Raw genomic sequence first — 17,416 nt, 5'->3', positions numbered from 1 at the left:
TAGGCCATCATTGAAAATAAGAATTTGTTCTTAACTGACTTGCCTGGTTAAATAAAGGTTAAATAAAAAACCTCATAGTTATTCTATCAGTTAAAATCCAAAGTTCTGTAGTACTTAGATAAAAGAAAAAAAACAGGTCACTGTACCATTACTGTTGGATTTCACTGTATAATATATGAACTCTCATTTTAGGAATAAAACACAAACTTCTAGAAATAGGTTTGAAAAATGTATGTAAATATTATACAACACTAACTTTGGGTGGAGTGTAGAAGCCAGATATTAGAGGCAGGCAAGTCAATACTCTAAGGTTAGGGTTAGGCCGTCATTGAAAATAAGAATGTGTTCTTAACTGACTTGCCTGGTTAAATAAAGGTAAAATAAAAAAATAAAAAAATAAATGTACTATCCATAAAATAGAATCAGCACTGAAATGGAATGGGGTTTTCTTCCCATTTTCAAAAGTTATAACGACCCTACTTGAGTCAAATCTTCTCTGATGTCACAAAACTATTCCCCCCCCCCCCTCTCTCCCATGAGACTTGCAATAATAATAAAAATGAATAAATATAACATATAAAACATCCAGATCTAACGCACACTATTTTCTTCAACTTTTCTTCTTTTCCTTCTTGTTCGTTTCTGTCTTCTCCTGCCAAACCAGTCAATATAAAAGTATCAAACCTGCAGAGGGAGTTTGTTTGCGGAAAGTCCACATTTTTTATAAACATATGCATTTCTAGTTCCTCTTTTGTTCTATTTATTAAAAACAGTGTTTCCACCAATCACAGGGGAGATGTTTTCCCTAGCTGTCTCTACAGAGGTGTTACATACCTCCACACTTCCTGTATCTCTCATGCTGACACAACCCATTGCTCCTCAACAGACCTAGGTCAGTTCAAATACTATTTTAAATCATTTTAAATGCTTTAGCATTTGCATTAGCCTGCCAGGAGTTCCAGGTGGGCAGGGTTCTCTCTTTTTGAACTATTCTATTGGTCCATTAAACCAGGAAATCTCAATCAAGCACAGATAAAGTATTTTAAATAATTTCAAATAGTATTTGAAAGCAGGCCGGGTGTTCGACAACAGACAACCCAAAACCATGACTGACTGATTAATAAGCTGAAGAAGTACCACATAGCACTCAAGTCATTTACTCCACAATCTTTATTGAAGAAACTACTACAATAAAGCTATGTTTTATGTTGTTTAACTGTCTACTTCACAACAGTTCTTACTTTAACAGTTCTAACAGTTTTAGCAGCAACAGTTCTTGCTTTAACAGTTCTAACATTTTTAACAGCAACAGTTCTTGCTTTACCTCCGGTTCATCTGGTAGGGACATTCCAAAGTGAAAGTTGATGGCAGAATATTACACTTATGTACAAACTTTCACAAAATAAATCAGTATGTTTTAATGAAAATTGAAACATACAAATCAAATAGTATATATATAACACCAGGGGGATTCAAAGGTCTACACAGACTATTCAGTAAAGGTAAGTACATAACGTAAGTATTTCAGTTCTATTGCTTTGCCATTATAACAAAACCAAAGTCCTTTGAAGTTTGAAGTCTGGATGCATTTTCCAGCCACGACAGAAGTTCGACACAAGTCTAGTACAAACAAGGATAGAATTGGAAAACTTTGCATTAACTTTGTTGAAGACCGTTTATAGATAGTGGCACATAGAGTCAACAGTCTTGCTGCTGTTGCTTGTGTTTGAAAGAGTCAGCTGGTGCTCCTACTACACTACTAAAGGAGCTGTGGAGACATATCATCCACACTGGCTTTTCCTCCTGTCCCCATCTCTACCCATACTTTTCTCCTTGCCGTGGGGTGAGGTGAACTAGGCTGGTGTTGCTACTACACTACTAAAGGAGCTGTGGAGACATATCATCCATACTGGCTTTTCCTCCTGTCCCCATCTCTACCCATACTTTTCTCCTTGCCGTGGGGTGAGGTGAACTAGGCTGGTGTTGCTACTACAGGGGCTAAGGAGACATCATGAGGAGATGCTGGTGCAGTTTCACAGTGTACTGGTTCTGTTGGTTTTATTGGTTTTGGTCTTGGTGTTTGGTTCAGGCTGAGTTTGGGTGGGTTCAATGCAAGGTGTTACAGGGTACCATAAGGGTTGGGTCCCAAGATGGTTCAGGTCACTAACTTGGGTTCAGACTGGTTGGACTTAGGGCTGGATGGGCCCGGGGCTCAGACTGGTTGGGATGGGGGCTGGATGGGCTAGGAGACTGGTTTAGCTCTTGAATGGGTCCTTGGGGCTGGGTGGGTTCGGTGTTCTGGGCTGGCTGGGTGTCAGAGGGATGTTGAGTTGTTGGGTTCGAAGATGCGTTCGAACTCATTGAGTATGAGCTCCACGGCCTGGTTCTGATACACCATGTTGATGGCCATGTTAGCGTTGTCCCGCTCCGGACGCATCAGGGTGGGACCAAACACTATGCCGATGTTCTGGGTCGACATCCGGTTGGATTTAGCGTGCTCCATCACTCTGGGGGAGGAAGAGAGAGAGAGAGAGAGAGAGAGAGTGGGGGCGAGAGAGAAAGACATTTATATACAGAAAAATATAAAATGCAAATGCAACAATTTCAAAGATTTTGCAGTTCATATAAGTAAGTCAATTTAAATAAATCAATTAGGCCCTAATCTATGGATTTCACATGACTGGGCAGGTGTGCAGCCATGGGTGGGCCTGGGAGGGCATAGTCCCACCCAATGTGGAGCCTGGACAGGGCTTTATTACAGACTGAAGAACTCCTTTTGCAGATCTTTCAGAACATCAGCTATCTGATTCACTGGGCATGGTTGTGTGTGGACAGTGTGTGTGTGGACAATGTCTGTGTGCAGGCATGTGGGCAGTACAGTGTGGGTGTCTTTGTGTGTCTGTGGACACCATGTATTTATTTGTGCATCTGCATGTGTCGATGGCTGGGGGGGTGGTCCGGAAAGGGGATATGTTCCCGTCCTTAAGTAGGAAATATTTGCATTTTTCAAACAGATGTTTTCATGCAATCGAGAGCCATAATCATTATGTATAATTCTATGTAAAGAATTGTAACATTTTTCAGAATATCTAAGCTTATCCTGGTTAAGGGTAAAGACAGTCCTTGACCAGGATACTAATGTACTTTATGCCCCCTCACATTTTGTAGGTGCACATGTAACAGTATAACTTTAGACAGTCCCCTCGCCCATACCCGGGCGCGAACCAGGGACCCTCTGCACACATCAACAACAGTCACCCACGAAGCATCGTTACCCATCGCTCTACAAAAGCCGCGGCCCTTGCAGAGCACGGGGAACTACTACTTCAAGATCTCAGAGCAAGTGACGTCACCGATTGAAACACTATTTAGCGCGCACCGCTAACTAAGCTAGCCGTTTCACATCCATTACACACACACACACATTCATGCCTGCACACAAACACACACACACATACAAAGGCACAAATAAGTACATGATGTCCACAGACACACAAAGACCCCAATTTGTTTGACCAAACACAATGCTATTTCTCAGAGATCAAGATAACTACTGACTTTCAGCATGCATCAAAATGCATTTCAAAATGCATATAGGGAAGGGCACTCAACTTGTCCTACTGCACTGACTCAGATGACTGGTGATTGGTTTAAAGACATGAATAATACGATTATAGTTGAAGCTGTATTTTCAGATTTTAGTGCAGCCTTAGATGTTAATGATCATAAATTGTTAATTAAAAAAAATCAGCTGTCATCTCATGGTTGGAGTTATTTATCCAAGAGTGTTCTTCAATGGAAGCTTCTCTAACATCGGATATATACAGTGCTGTGTCCCTCGGGGCAGTTGCTTTGGGTGGTTACTGTTCTCTATTTTTACAAATTATTTGCCACTTACACAAAGATAGAATTACTATGTATACATATGATTTCACACTTTACATGTCAGCACCCAAACCTCCACTATATACAGTACCAGTCAAAAGTTTGGACACGCCTACTCATTAGAGGTTTTTTCTTTATTATTACTATTTTCTACATATTTTCTACACATATAGAAAGAATCATGTAGTAACCAAAAAAGTGTTAAACAAATCAAAATATAGTTTACATTGGAGATTCTTCAAAGTAGCCACCCTTTGCCTTGATGAAAGCTTTGCATACTCTTGGCATTCTCTCAACCAGCTTCAAGAGTTAGTCACCTGGAATGCTTTTCAATTAACAGGTGTGCCTTGTTAAAACTTCATTTGTGGAATTTCTTTCCTTCTTAATTGAAGACCAAGTCCATATTATGGAAAGAACAGCTCAAATAAGCAAAGAGAAACGACAGTCCACTTGAAAGTTTCTTCAAGTGCAATCGCAAAAACCATCAAGCTCTATGATGAAACTGGCTCTCATGAGGACCACTACAGGAAAAGTTCATGAGAGTTAACTGCACCTCAGATTGCAGCCCAAATAAATGCTTCACAGAGTTCAAGTAACAGACACATCTCAACATCAACTGTTCAGAGGAGATTGTGTGAATCAGGCATTCATGGTCGAATTGCTGCAAAGAAACCACTACTAAAGGACACCATTAATAACAAGAGACTTGCTTGGGCCAAGAAACAAAGAAACACGATCAATGGACACTAGACCGGTAGAAATTTGTTCTTTGGTCTGATGAGTCCAAATGTGATATTTTTGGTTTCAACCGTTGTGTCTTTGTGAGATGCAGAGTTGGTGAACGGATGATTTCTTGGGCTTAAGTGGGACTATAATTTGTTTTTCAACAGAGCAATGACCCAAAACACACCTCCGGGCTGTGTAAGGGCTATTTGACCAAGAAGGAGAGTGATGGAATGCTCCATCAGATGACCTGGCCTCCACAATCACCCGACCTCTAAAATGTAGAAAATAACAATAAAAAATAAATAAAAAAAAACTTGAATGAGTAGGTGTCTCCAATCTTTTGACTGGTACTGTATATATAATGTACCAGTCAAACATTTGGACAGACATACTCATTCCAGGGTTTTTATTTATTTTTGACTATTTTCTACATTGTAGAATAATAGTGAAGACATTAAAACTATTAAATAACTTATATAGAATCATGTAGTAACCAAAAAAAGTCTTAAATAAATCAAATTGTATTTTTATTTTAGATTCTTCAAAGTAGCCACCCTTTTCCTTGATGACAGCGTTGCATACTCTTGGCATTCTCTCAACCAGCTTCATGAGGAAGTCACCTGGAATGCTTTTCCAACAGTCTTGAAGGATTTCACATATATGCTGAGCACTTGCTGGCTGCTTTTCCTTCACTCTGCAGTCCAACTTATTCCAAACTATTCTACAATGTAGAACATAGTAAAAATAAAGAAAAATCGTTGAATGAGTAGGTGTGTCTAATCTTTTGACTGGTACTTGGGTATGACGCTACAAGCTTGGCACTCCTGTATTTGTGGAGTTTCTCCCATTCTTCTCTGCAGATCTCAAGCTCTGTGACAGGCATATGTGTATAGGTGGCAGGGAAGTCAGGCGCAGGAGAGTCAAACGGAGTGTAAAATGGAGTCTTTTAATAATGTCCTAGTAACATGCTCCATAACACTAAACAGGAAAAGAACATAAACAAAAATATGGGTACAAAGACCCGTCGCGCACCTATACAACAAACAACTCTACACTGACAATAAACAATCTCTGACAAAGACATGAGGGGAAACAGAGGGTTAAATACACAAAAGGTAATGAATGGGATTGAAAACAGGTGTGTGGGAAGACAAGACAAATCCAATGGAAAATGAAAAATGGATCCATGATGGCTAGAAGACCGGTGACGTCGAACGCCGAGCACCGCCCGAACAAGGAGAGGCAACGACTTCGGCAGAAGTCGTGACACTCTGTCAGATTCGCAAAGATGTTCTAAAAACACGGTTTCACTTTGTCATTATGGGGTATCGTGTGTAGATGGATGAGGGATTTTTTAAAGCCAGTTTAGAATAACATAACAAAATGTGGAAAAAGTCAAGGGGTCTGAATACTTTCCGAATGCACTGTATATGGGTTTTTGACACAAAAATCAACCCCACTAGTAAGTCTTGTTGTGGTCCTGTTCCATCTTGATTTCTGTCCAGTTATATGCAAGAAAGAAAGACCTAGGAAAGTTGCAGCTGGCTAAAAAGAAAGCAACACGCCTTGCCCTTAACTGCACATGCAGAACTAACATCAACAACATGCATGCACGTCTTTGCTGGTTGAGGGTTGATGGGCTTAACTGTTTCTCTTCTAGTTTTTATGAGAAATATTACTGTGCCAAAAATTCCAGATTGTCTGCATAATCAAATAACATGCAGCTCACACACCCATACATACCCCACAAGACATGCCACCAGGGGTCTCTTCAAAGTCCAAGTCCAAAATGACTTCACGGCAATACAAAGTTTTATACAGAGCAATGATCTCTAATTACCCAAGCAAACAGAAAAATGAGTTTAAAAAAAAAATTATAAAAAAATAATTGATGGTACGGCAGGGACAGACTCAAATATCATACCCAACCAAAAATGGTAACCTCCCCTCTTATTGGAATTGTGTAACTTTCTCACTCATAATTTTTCACAATTCATTCAGGATTATCCATGATCATCTACATTAATGTAGAAGTGTTAAGAAACATGTTCTATTCTTATTTAAAATAAAAGTGACTCCAGAATGACACAAATAAATGTTTTACCATTCATTTCTATTGGGCAAAAATGTATCTGAAACACAACCAATGTATCCAACAAATGCTTTGAGTCACAAGATTGATGTAGTCATTGTGTGCTATGAATATGGGACCAAATACTTAACTTTTGACTACTTTAACACACAAGTGTGTGTGTGTGTGTGTGCAGACATGTTAAACCATACCAGAAGTCCCCACAAGAATAGTAAACAAACAAAAATTTGACCAACTAGGGACATTTTGCCAGTCCGCAGTCCCAACAAGGATGAAGGCTATTTCTATGGGGATTAGGGTTAGAATTAGTGTAAGGGGTTAAAGGTTAGGTTTAGGGTTTGTTAGGAGTTAGGGTTACCTTTAGGCTTAAGGTTAGGTTTTGGGGTTAGTGTGTGTGCGTGTGTGTGTGTGTGTGTGTGTGTGTGTGTGTGTGTGTGTGTGTGTGTGTGTGTGTGTGTGTGTGTGTGTGTGTGTGTGTGTGTGTGTGTGTGTGTGTGTGTGAGGGGACACTGACTCAGGAATGGGTTAAAGCCACAGCATGAGGCATTCTTCTAAAAATGCCATTCCCACCAAGCCACAGAGGCAGCCAGCAATTGCTCAAAACTTCCACATTAAAAAAGGATAGGAAAAAAGAGACGGAACGAGGGAAGAGAAAATAAAGGGAGAATGGAGGAGAGAGGTTCCAGTGGTGGCGGCAGTGGTGTTGCTGTTCCTTCCAGCAGACGAGCCACAGAGATCCCAGAGGAGGCGGGGAGGGATGAGAGGGGGAGGAGAGGTGACGAGAGGGGGGATAGGAGACGAGAGGATGGGGGAGGAGGAGATGAGAAAATGAGATCCAGAGAGAGAGAGGGAGAGCAACAGAGAGACAGGAATGACAGTGAGACAGAGACATGGTGACTGACATACAGATCCATGGGAGCTACATGTTGGCACAAACATCAGACTCACTAACACAACATGAACAGTCACTCTCAAGTTCTGTGGAAGTACCATAATGTAACAGAAGAGCATCTATTTACTTATGTGACTGAATCCTTGATCCATCAGAGTTTCAACCTCTCACTCCATGACAAAAAAAGTATGTGACCCACAGCACTCTCGAGTCCACACTGTTCATTCACAGAACACATATTGAAATGCAACCGCTGAGAACAATGCTGAGGACACTGCGCCATCTAGTTGTCAGTCTTCTATACTGCAGTTTAGCAGATTAGGGACTTGGCTAGATTGAGGAGAGGTCTCATACCGTTTGAGATGGCTGAACATGAACCTCATGGTGTCGTGGTTGGGAGGAGGCATGCTCAGAACCAGCCACTTCAGACGGTCCACTTTGTCCAAGTAGTCTGACATCTCTGGACACACAGACATCCGGACAAATACATTAGACTCTGGATGGCTTACTGTCTCATTTTACACATTCATTTGTTGGTTTGTTCACTCATTCTTTAGTCATCAAACAATCCATCAATCCATTCGACTATGTCTGTGAAGAAGGATTTATTCATGAATTCAGGAGCTACTCACTGATGGTTTCTACGATGTCTGTGAAGAAGCCATATGGGACCAGGGGTTCAGGAAGCTCCCTGAAGAAAAGCTTTAGGGCACCTGTTATGACATGGATATCCTCCCATTCACTCTGGTCCAGGTTCAGCTTCTCTATTAGTGGGGGGAAAGAATAATAGAGGAAAGGAGTGAAGGGAGGAGGGGGGAGGTGAAAGAGAGCATTGGAGGGGATTTTGGAGAGAGGAAGGAGTGGAATGTAGCGTGGGATGGGAGGGAACCAGAGATAATGCATGAATTTCACTGTTAAAACTGTGCTTTTGGTCGACAGCGCGGCTGGCAGGCTTGTTGCTGTAGCAAAGATATATTGTCTGTGAAACAAGGCAATAGTGAGAATGCAGAGAGACAGAGCTTGTGGGAACGCTACCCCAATACAAGCAACCATCCAATCCTGAACAACGTTTCTCAAGCCATCCTCAGTTACATTTGTAAACCCAATATCTTGTGTAACTACAATAGTTTCCAATGTGAAATTGATCTTTAGAACCTAATACTGTAAACTACTATCTAGACTCTAGAGGAGTAATTGAGAAACATTGGTCAGGATTCAAGGCAGTGCAATAAAGGCTAGCTGGAGCAAAATGCAAGCTGCAGTAGTCTATTTTAGCCACTTGACGGCACCAGTGCACTGTGTAAAGAACACAGTAACTGATGCACCTTTCACTGATATTTTACTCAGCATGTCTGTGCAAAGACAACGCAATATACAAACTTCCAGCAGCTGGAAAGCTTAGAGGCAGAGAAACATGTGTTTTTACATAAATGCAGACATTGCACACATATGCATAGATTTGGCTCAAAGCTATGTGCTGCCAGTTCGTCTGAGTTCTACCTTGTACCAACTCTGCAGGGAACATATAACGTCCATCAGTGGTCACTGCTCGCTCTGTAATCAACAGTTATTTAAAATATCAGTTATTTAAGCAACCTAGCAAAATCAACAGTTATTTAAGCAACCTAGAGTAAGTTGCTATGATCCCAGCCCATTTCCCTCCCTCCCTCCCTCACGCTGCCCATCTCTCTCACCATGGTTAACTAGGAAGCGTAGTTTCTGTATTACAGCCAGGTTACCACTCACTCGGTAGATACCGTCCGTCTCCAGACCTGAAACACACAACAGAACATGTAATACTGGCAACAACACCCATACTACATTTAACCCTGACAACAACACTCATACTACATTTAACTCTGGCAACAACACCCGGGTACTACATTTTACACTGGCAACAAATTAGAAGAATGATAACAATAATAATAATTAGGTGGTTCATATTTCAATCTGAAATGTTTATTTTTTTTTGCATATTTCAACTTCCCCTTAGACACCTTTGGAGAGTGGAGTCACAGCCAGGGTCTGACATTATCAATGGCGACCAATAAGAAATTAGGGTTAAGTGCCTTGCTTGCTCAAGGGCACATCAACAGATTTTTCACCTTGTCGGCTTGGTAACTTGAACTAGCAACCGTTTTACTGGCCCAATGCTCTAACCTCTAGGTTACCCTGGAATCATCCATTTACGTACATGAACCTATCAAATCCTATAGGGCTGTGCTGTACGTCTCCTCTCCATGGCCTCAGTGCAGAGCCTGACGAAGCGAGGCACCGTGTTGTTCTCTCTCTCACACACCATTTCACTCCCTCCTCCCTCGACCTCCATCCCTCCTTCCTCCGTGCTGTACCTCTCCTCTCCACGGCCTCAGTGCAGAGCCTGACGAAGCGAGGCACCGTGTTGTTCTCTCTCTCACACCATTTCCCTCCCTCCTCCCTCGACCTCCACCCCTCCTTCCTCCGTGCTATACCTCTCCTCTCCACAGCCTCAGTGCAGAGCCTGACGAAGCGAGGCACCGTGTTGTTCTCTCTCTCACACACCATTTCCCTCCCTCCTCCCTCGACCTCCACCCCTCCTTCCTCCGTGCTATACCTCTCCTCTCCACGGCCTCAGTGCAGAGCCTGACGAAGCGAGGCACCGTGTTCTTCTCTCTCTCACACAGCATCTCCAGACAACAGCCAAACACCTGGTCTGTAAATAACAACAACACGGACATTTAGAACACGGAAGATCATCTTCTCTACAGTGACTTTAAAGTCAATACAAAAATTAGAGGTCATGAGATAGACAGAGGAGCCCACATCATATCACTTCCTCAAACCACACTGATTTGTTTTTGTATTTGGAAAGATCTCCAGTTCCATGGAATTGAAAGGCCACTACTCTCCAGGGGATTTAGCATTTAGAGTGAGATCACTGAGGGATAAATCATAACTCCCACTTAAGTCAAATTTTCACTTAGTCATATGTGGGAGACGAAGTTGAAATTCAACTTAAGTGGATATTACAGTGCCAATGCAGATGTTTTTATCTCAATATCAAATCATTCCTGGCTAACAATTAAGTACCTTGCGGTGATTGTGTTCAATTAAAATTGTAAAAAATAACCAAAAATTGCTTCTTAGCAAAGAGTATTTTCTGAAGCAAGAATTTTGCTAAGACTGTCTGGGAGCAGTCAAGAGTTGGGACTGAAAAACTGAAAACAAGTTGTTATTAGCAGAGAGGTTTGGAACTCTTTCTTATTGGTCTATTAGCAAATTTACCACCAGGTGATCTCACCAGTCACGCCAAAATTCCATCGTAACAAAACAGGCCGAAATTTCAGGCAGTCTTTTCAAACAGTTCTTACACTAACAGGGTATTATCATCATTTTCACAAATTCACAGTATTATAAAAACCTCATAGTGTGGAAATATATATATATATATATCGTACTACCCCGGCTCTGACACTCGTCGGATGTGGCAGAGCTTGAAAAGTATTACGGACTACAAAGGGAAACTTAGCCGCGAGCTGCCGAGTGACGCGAGCCTACCAGACGAGGTAAATGCCTTTTATGCTCGCTTCGCATGAGAGCACCAGCTGTTCCGGACGTCTGTGTGATCACACTCTCCGTAGCTGATGTGAGCAAGACCTTAAAACAGGTCAACATTCACAAAGCCGCGGGGCCAGACGGATTACCAGGACGTGTACTCAAAGCATCCGTGCACCAACTGGCAAGTGTCTTCATTGACATTTTCAACCTCTCCCTGACCGAGTCTGTCATACCTACATGTTTCAAACAGACCCCCATAGTCCTGTGCCTAAGAAAGCGAAGGTAACCTGCCTAAATGATTACCGCCGGTAGCCATGAAGTGCTTTGAAGGGCTGGTCATGGCTCATATCAACACCAACATTCCGGAATTCCTGATTCACGCAGTGTCCTCTGAACAATTGATGTTGTGATGTGTCTGTTACTTGAACTCTGTGAAGCAATTCTTTGGGCTGCAATCTGAGGTGCAGTTAACTCTAATGAACTTATCCTTTGCAGCAGAGGTAACTCTGGGTCTTCCTTTCCTGTGGTGGTCCTCATGAGAGCCAGTTTGATGGTTTTTGCGATTGCACTTGAAGAAACTTTCAAAGTTCTTGAAATGTTCCATATTGACTGACCTTTATGTCTTGAAGTAATGATGGACTGTCATTTCTTTTTGCTTTTTTGAGCTGTTCTTGCCATAATATGGACTTGGTCTTTTACCAAATAAGGCTATCTTCTGTATACCAACCCAACCTTGTCACAACATTTACATTACATTTAAGTCATTTAGCAGACGCTCTTATCCAGAGCGACTTACAACAACTGATTGGCTCAAATGTATTAAGAAATTCCACAAATTAAGTTAAGGCACACCTGTTAATTGAAATACATTCCAGGTGACTACCTCATGAAGCTGGTTGAGAGAATGCCAAGAGTGTGCAAAGATGTCATCAAGGCAAAGGGTGGCTACTTTGAAGAATCTCAAACATAAAATATATTGATTTGTTTGACACTTTTTTGGCTACTACATGATTCCATATGTGTTATTTCATAGTTTTGATGTCTTCACTATTATTCTACAATGTAGAAAATAGTAAAAATAAAGAAAAACCCTTGAATGAGTAGGTGTCTAAACTTTTTACTGGCACTATATACACTGCCTAGGAAGCAGTGTTTGATTTGGGACTAACCCATGGTATTTGTCTGTCTGTGTGGTAGCTGAGGACGGTGACAGGGAATGAGTTCCAACTGCAGTCAGAGACAGATTCACTGATTAGAGAGTGGTTCAACACCATATAAAACACAGGAAATCACATTTTTGACTGCACTGGGCATTTTAGGCTCGGACACCATACCATTTGCCAGCCGAGCGGACTTAGCACCTCTGAACAGAGTGCTGGCTGTAATTTGCAAACCAAGCATGCTGAATGAACGGCAGATCAACATTCGCATTCGGTGCGATGTGTGGTCGTTTAGGATTTACCCCTAAGTGATCTCATTCTCTAAGTGATCTCAGTCAGAGAGAGTGCAAGATAAGGAGAGTGAGAGAGAGAGAGAGAGAGAGAGAGAGAGAGAGAGAGAGAGAGAGAGAGAGAGAGAGAGAGAGAGAGAGAGAGAGAGAGAGAGAGAGAGAGAGTCAGTGATCTTACCCTTGATGAGTCCTTTCTCCTGCAGGATCTGTAGTGGAGGTCTCTTCAGGATGAGTTTCTTCAGTCTGCTCCGAACGCGCTTCCTCTCTGTGTTTTCCAGGTTGGATGCAGAGCGAGGGACTGCAGCAGGAGGGAGGGAAAGAATGAGAGAAAGGGGAGAGAGGGAGAACAAGAGAAAGAGAGGGAGGGAGTGCATCACCAGAGGAAGCACATGGCCAGCCATAGCACAAGAACAGCACCCTTGGAGCAGTGGATGGAGGAGAGACTCACGTGATGCTTTACATCCCCCTCTACTGTCCTCCTCGTCTCCACTCTGGTCCAACATCTCCACACTGCCCGCCTTCCTCAGAGAGTACATTAGGACATTCTCCAGAGGATTCTCACGGTTCTACACAGCAGAGAAGAGAATTTCAACTGGTGCCAGATGTCTTTGGTTTTTGATCGTAAAAAAGGACCCCCCGACACACACAAACACACACACAAAGTGAGACTCACCAGCCTGTCGATTACACTCTGGATGGTGTTGAACCACTCTCTAATCAGTGAATCTGTCTCTGACTGCAGTAGGAACTCATTCCCTGTCACCGTCCTCAGCTACCACACAGACAAACAAATACCATGGGTTAGTCCCAAATCAAACACTACTTCCTAGGCAGTGTAGTACTTCTTGTAGTGTGTGCTACGGCTCCCAAAAATTGTATTTCCATTCAGTCAATTCGGGAAATGAATTTAAATTGCAGTGAGAACGAATGGTGATTTTCAATTCTTAAAGTTACATTTATGGCATATTGAATTGACTGAGTTGAAATTGATCTAACTCTGGCGCACACAGCTACAACACATACACAACTTCCTCTCAAGAGGAGGAAATAATGTTTTCTCACAGAAAAATGTCAGTAGGACTAAAATATCCACATTTGACTTCCCCCAAAATCCAGGCTGAAATAAAGTGTCTTAAAAATGTAAATGAAATGATATCCAAACGTGAAAATGGTGGTCTGAGGGACATTGTGAAAGGTAGGGGAATAGGGATACGCTAGGAAAGTGACTCCCTCCCTTCCTACTCCCCACCATCCCTCCCTCCTGGTGTGTATCTGACCTTGAAGACATTCTTCTTGCTTGACAGATTGTTGGCCCACTGTAGCTGAGCTCCTCTTAGGTCTACACTGCTCTCTGGACAACTGTTCCCTGGTTTCTGGAGAGAAACACACACGCAATCATTATTATGAGTGATATACTTTTAATCTGGGAACCCAGAATCACAACTGGCCAGCTACTCATTTTCTTTGTCTCTGTTGGATGATTATGAAACTCCAGAAACTCGTTTGAATACATTTTCTTGGTACTAGAGTTATTAAATACACATTGTGGGGAGTTACTGCTTTCAATGTTGGGCCAACATTTTGTTACAAGGTTTTTCACAAGACAGTGACGGTATATCATGAGAGACTAATATATGATAACTGTAGTTAACTGTCGTTATCGTGTTATAAATCATTTGTGGGTTTATGTGTTTCAATGTGGATAACACTGTCTTACCCAGCTGGAGGGGGTCTGAGATTTGGGATCCTTGAAGAAAACCAGACTATTCCCAACCAGAACCACCCAGGATGGATTCCAGTTTTTCCTAAAACATACACCAAGTCACAATGTCAGGAAAGACTCCTGGGATTGAGGATAAACATCTTATAGGTAGTATTAACATCAATCCCTCCAAGATGAGCCTGTCTTACCTCAGCTTCCTGCCTCCCTCTGCTATCTTGGTCTTATTCAGCAGACCTGCCTTCTCCAGCTCCTGTGGATGGGCGAGATGGCGAGAGTTGATGGTGTTATAGAGACATTAGAGTGATAGCTCTTGTGGTGCACATATTAGGGTCAGTGGAGAACATTAGGGTCAGTGGAGACATGGGAACATTGGGTGGGGGAGGAGGGTAGAGTGGGGCATGAGATAGTGGGGGCAGTAGCAGTGGGTGAGGCAGGTGGCGTTTGGAGACAGGGGACAACAGGGACAGTGGAGAAGAGACATGGAGGAGGAAGGTAGAAGGTGTGATTCTCACTGGTGTGGAGCTGTCATTGCTGTCTGGAGAGCTGGCTGGAGAGGGAGGCTCCACCACCACACTGGTCACAGGATAGGAGCAGTCTCTGCACTGCTGACCCAGCTAGGAACAACACATACAGACTGTTACATATAGACAGATATAGTGTCAATGTGTGTATGCGTATTTCTGCTTGCTTGTGTATATTAGTTTGAGTATGTGTGCACCACAGGAGGTTGGTGGCACCTTAATTGGGAAGGACGGGCTCGTGGTAATGGAGTGGAATAAGTGGAAGGGTATCAAATACATCAAACACATGATTTCCATATGTTTGATGCCATTCCATTTACTCCGTTCAGCCATTATTATGAGGCCTCCTCCCCTCAGCAGCCTCCACTGGTGTGCACCCAGAGGCAACATGCCCATAGGGGCACAGGGGCACATGCCCCCTCAGATTTGTCCTGTAATAAATAAATAATGTAATTTAAATGTGTTATTGTTGTTTCTCTGTTATACTACTAGCCACCGAGCAATTTTATGAAGTTGGCTTTAGCTAGCCCAGATAGGTTCCTTATCTCCCAACCTCATAACTAGCTACCAATAAGATATGGCAATCAATCAAGTTAAAGTAGCTAGCTTGTTTAACTATCATAACTTGCATGTCTGCTGGCAAGGTGCAGACTTTAAAAAAACAAGCAATAACTAAATGTATTGAATAAGACTCACATTACTTTCAATATTTTCCATACCCACATTTTTATTTTATTACATAGAATTAAGCATAATGATAAAGGGTCTAGATTCCAGGAAAAAAGCAGTTTCAGGTTTGAAGTGCAAAATTCTCCTCCTTATGGACCAGGGGCATATCCCCCTCTGGGCCAACCCAAAACCATCCACACATACTTAGTGGCCCCTCAGATTTTTGAGGTGCATGATGCCCCTCTGTGCGCCTGTGTTTTTCTGTTTATATGCTTATTCATGTGTGCATTTGTACGTGTGTGTACTGCAGCTGTGTGTGTGTGTGTGTGTGTGTGTGTGTGTGTGTGTGTGTGTGTGTGTGTGTGTGTGTGTGTGTGTGTGTGTGTGTGTGTGTGTGTGTGTGTGTGTGTGTGTGTGTGTGTGTGCGTGCGTGTGTGTGTGTTTGCCTGCCTGCCTGCCTCTGTGCGTGCCTGTACAGTACCTTGCCGTTTTCAGGCAGTATCATAGATCGTGAGTGGCTGAGCTGCTCTGTCTCATGATGCAGTAGGGCCTCCTTGTCTCCTGTACTGAAGTCTGTTGTACTGATGGTGTCTGAGGATACTGCTCGCTGCATACTCTACAGGACACCAACATAGAGGGGAAGACAAGTTATGGAGACAAGTTATGGAGACCTACAGTACTGGGTTAGGCACAGCATCAGCAAGAAAAGAAGACTCCCAAAACTGTGATAGACTCCCAAGTGTACTGTGTGTATATTCGTTGTATTTGATGTACAGACTATCTTTTGCTATCCAGAACCTGCTTAAAGCCATTTGATATGGACCCTTCTCATAGTGAGTTTGGCAGCAGGTAGTTTAGGGGTTAAGAGTGTACCAACTAGGCGAAAAATCTGCCCATGTGCCCTTGAGCAAGGCACTTAACCCTAATTGCTCCTGTAAGTCGGTCTGGAGAAAAGCGTCTGCTAAATGACTAAAATGTAAAATGTTTGGCAGAGTCTCACACGCACACACACACACACACACACACACACACACACACACACACACACACACACACACACACACACACACACACACACACACACACACACACACACACACACACACACACACACACACACACACACACACACACTCCACTTCACATGGACTGAGAGACAGGAGAATGCTGCCACTGCCTATGACACACAAATCACATCCTTACGACATGAGCAGTGTCTGTCCCAAATGGCTCACTATTTTCTAAATAGTGCAACACTTTTGACCAGAACAACCGGATTGAGCCATAGAGATTAAAAATAAATACCCATCTTGATGTGTGCCATCTTTCCATGATGAGTGGTTGAGGATTTGTTTTGGAGCCAGATCTGCTAGATCAGGCAAACAAGGCACCTGCCTCTATTCTCACTGTGAGGCTACATGTTGCAGTAACACTGGAGTGCAGCATACCACCTGACATCACAAGATGACATTGTGTAACTGGATTCTTGATTGGTGTTATAAAGAGTATCTGAACACATAAGAATGCCTCAGACATTCTAAAGCCTGTTTGGCACCATGGCTCCATCTTAGCTTCAATTCCTGAACATCTGATCATTAGAATTGGAGAGGTCTTGTCACTCACTGCCTTATGTGCCAGAAGGTACGAAGAGGATAACTAAGTAAGACTGCTTGCTTCAGATAGCCCCAATAGGGGAATTAGTTTGTTTACTGTAGGTAAGGTTGTTTTACACATCAACTGTACTTTGAGTTCCTTGTTTGATGTCAGGAAGTTATTTCCCCTGTAATCATCTATACATTACATTTCATTCAAATATCACCTGTTCCAGCTCCCAGCCACTGTCAGGCTTCTGGCCAGTGAAGAGGAAGTCTGGAGATAGCTGGATGATAAGAAGAAGAAGAAGAAGTAGAAGAAGAAGAAG

The 17,416-nt window shown here is 42.5% G+C and overlaps 1 protein-coding gene across 8 annotated transcripts in view; it reads right to left on the bottom strand.

Moving 5' to 3' along the window:
* Positions 1–1,136: 1,136 nt before the first annotated feature.
* The window catches only part of LOC118399905 (rho GTPase-activating protein 15), a 55,268-nt gene continuing 38,988 nt past the window's right edge, over positions 1,137–17,416 (bottom strand). For 5 of the 8 annotated variants that reach the window (XM_052473195.1, XM_035796121.2, XM_052473198.1 and 2 more), the window contains 15 exons: positions 17,315–17,374; positions 15,977–16,111; positions 14,818–14,919; positions 14,494–14,555; positions 14,300–14,387; positions 13,860–13,955; positions 13,256–13,354; positions 13,031–13,148; positions 12,761–12,880; positions 10,189–10,287; positions 9,290–9,367; positions 9,096–9,149; positions 8,228–8,359; positions 7,950–8,055; positions 1,137–2,507 (listed from right to left, as the gene is read on the bottom strand). In XM_052473195.1, coding sequence (XP_052329155.1) covers positions 2,315–2,507; positions 7,950–8,055; positions 8,228–8,359; positions 9,096–9,149; positions 9,290–9,367; positions 10,189–10,287; positions 12,761–12,880; positions 13,031–13,148; positions 13,256–13,354; positions 13,860–13,955; positions 14,300–14,387; positions 14,494–14,555; positions 14,818–14,919; positions 15,977–16,111; positions 17,315–17,374 — 1,542 coding nt within the window. In that variant the 3' untranslated portion in view covers positions 1,137–2,314. The remainder of the gene's footprint in view (positions 2,508–7,949; positions 8,056–8,227; positions 8,360–9,095; positions 9,150–9,289; positions 9,368–10,188; positions 10,288–12,760; positions 12,881–13,030; positions 13,149–13,255; positions 13,355–13,859; positions 13,956–14,299; positions 14,388–14,493; positions 14,556–14,817; positions 14,920–15,976; positions 16,112–17,314; positions 17,375–17,416) is intronic. The other 3 variants (XM_052473199.1, XM_052473200.1, XM_052473201.1) reach the window with 3 other exon arrangements.

Source organism: Oncorhynchus keta, chromosome 21, assembly GCF_023373465.1.
Source record: "Oncorhynchus keta strain PuntledgeMale-10-30-2019 chromosome 21, Oket_V2, whole genome shotgun sequence".
NCBI lineage: Eukaryota > Metazoa > Chordata > Actinopteri > Salmoniformes > Salmonidae > Oncorhynchus > Oncorhynchus keta.
This window is presented reverse-complemented; position numbering and strand designations above follow the sequence as displayed.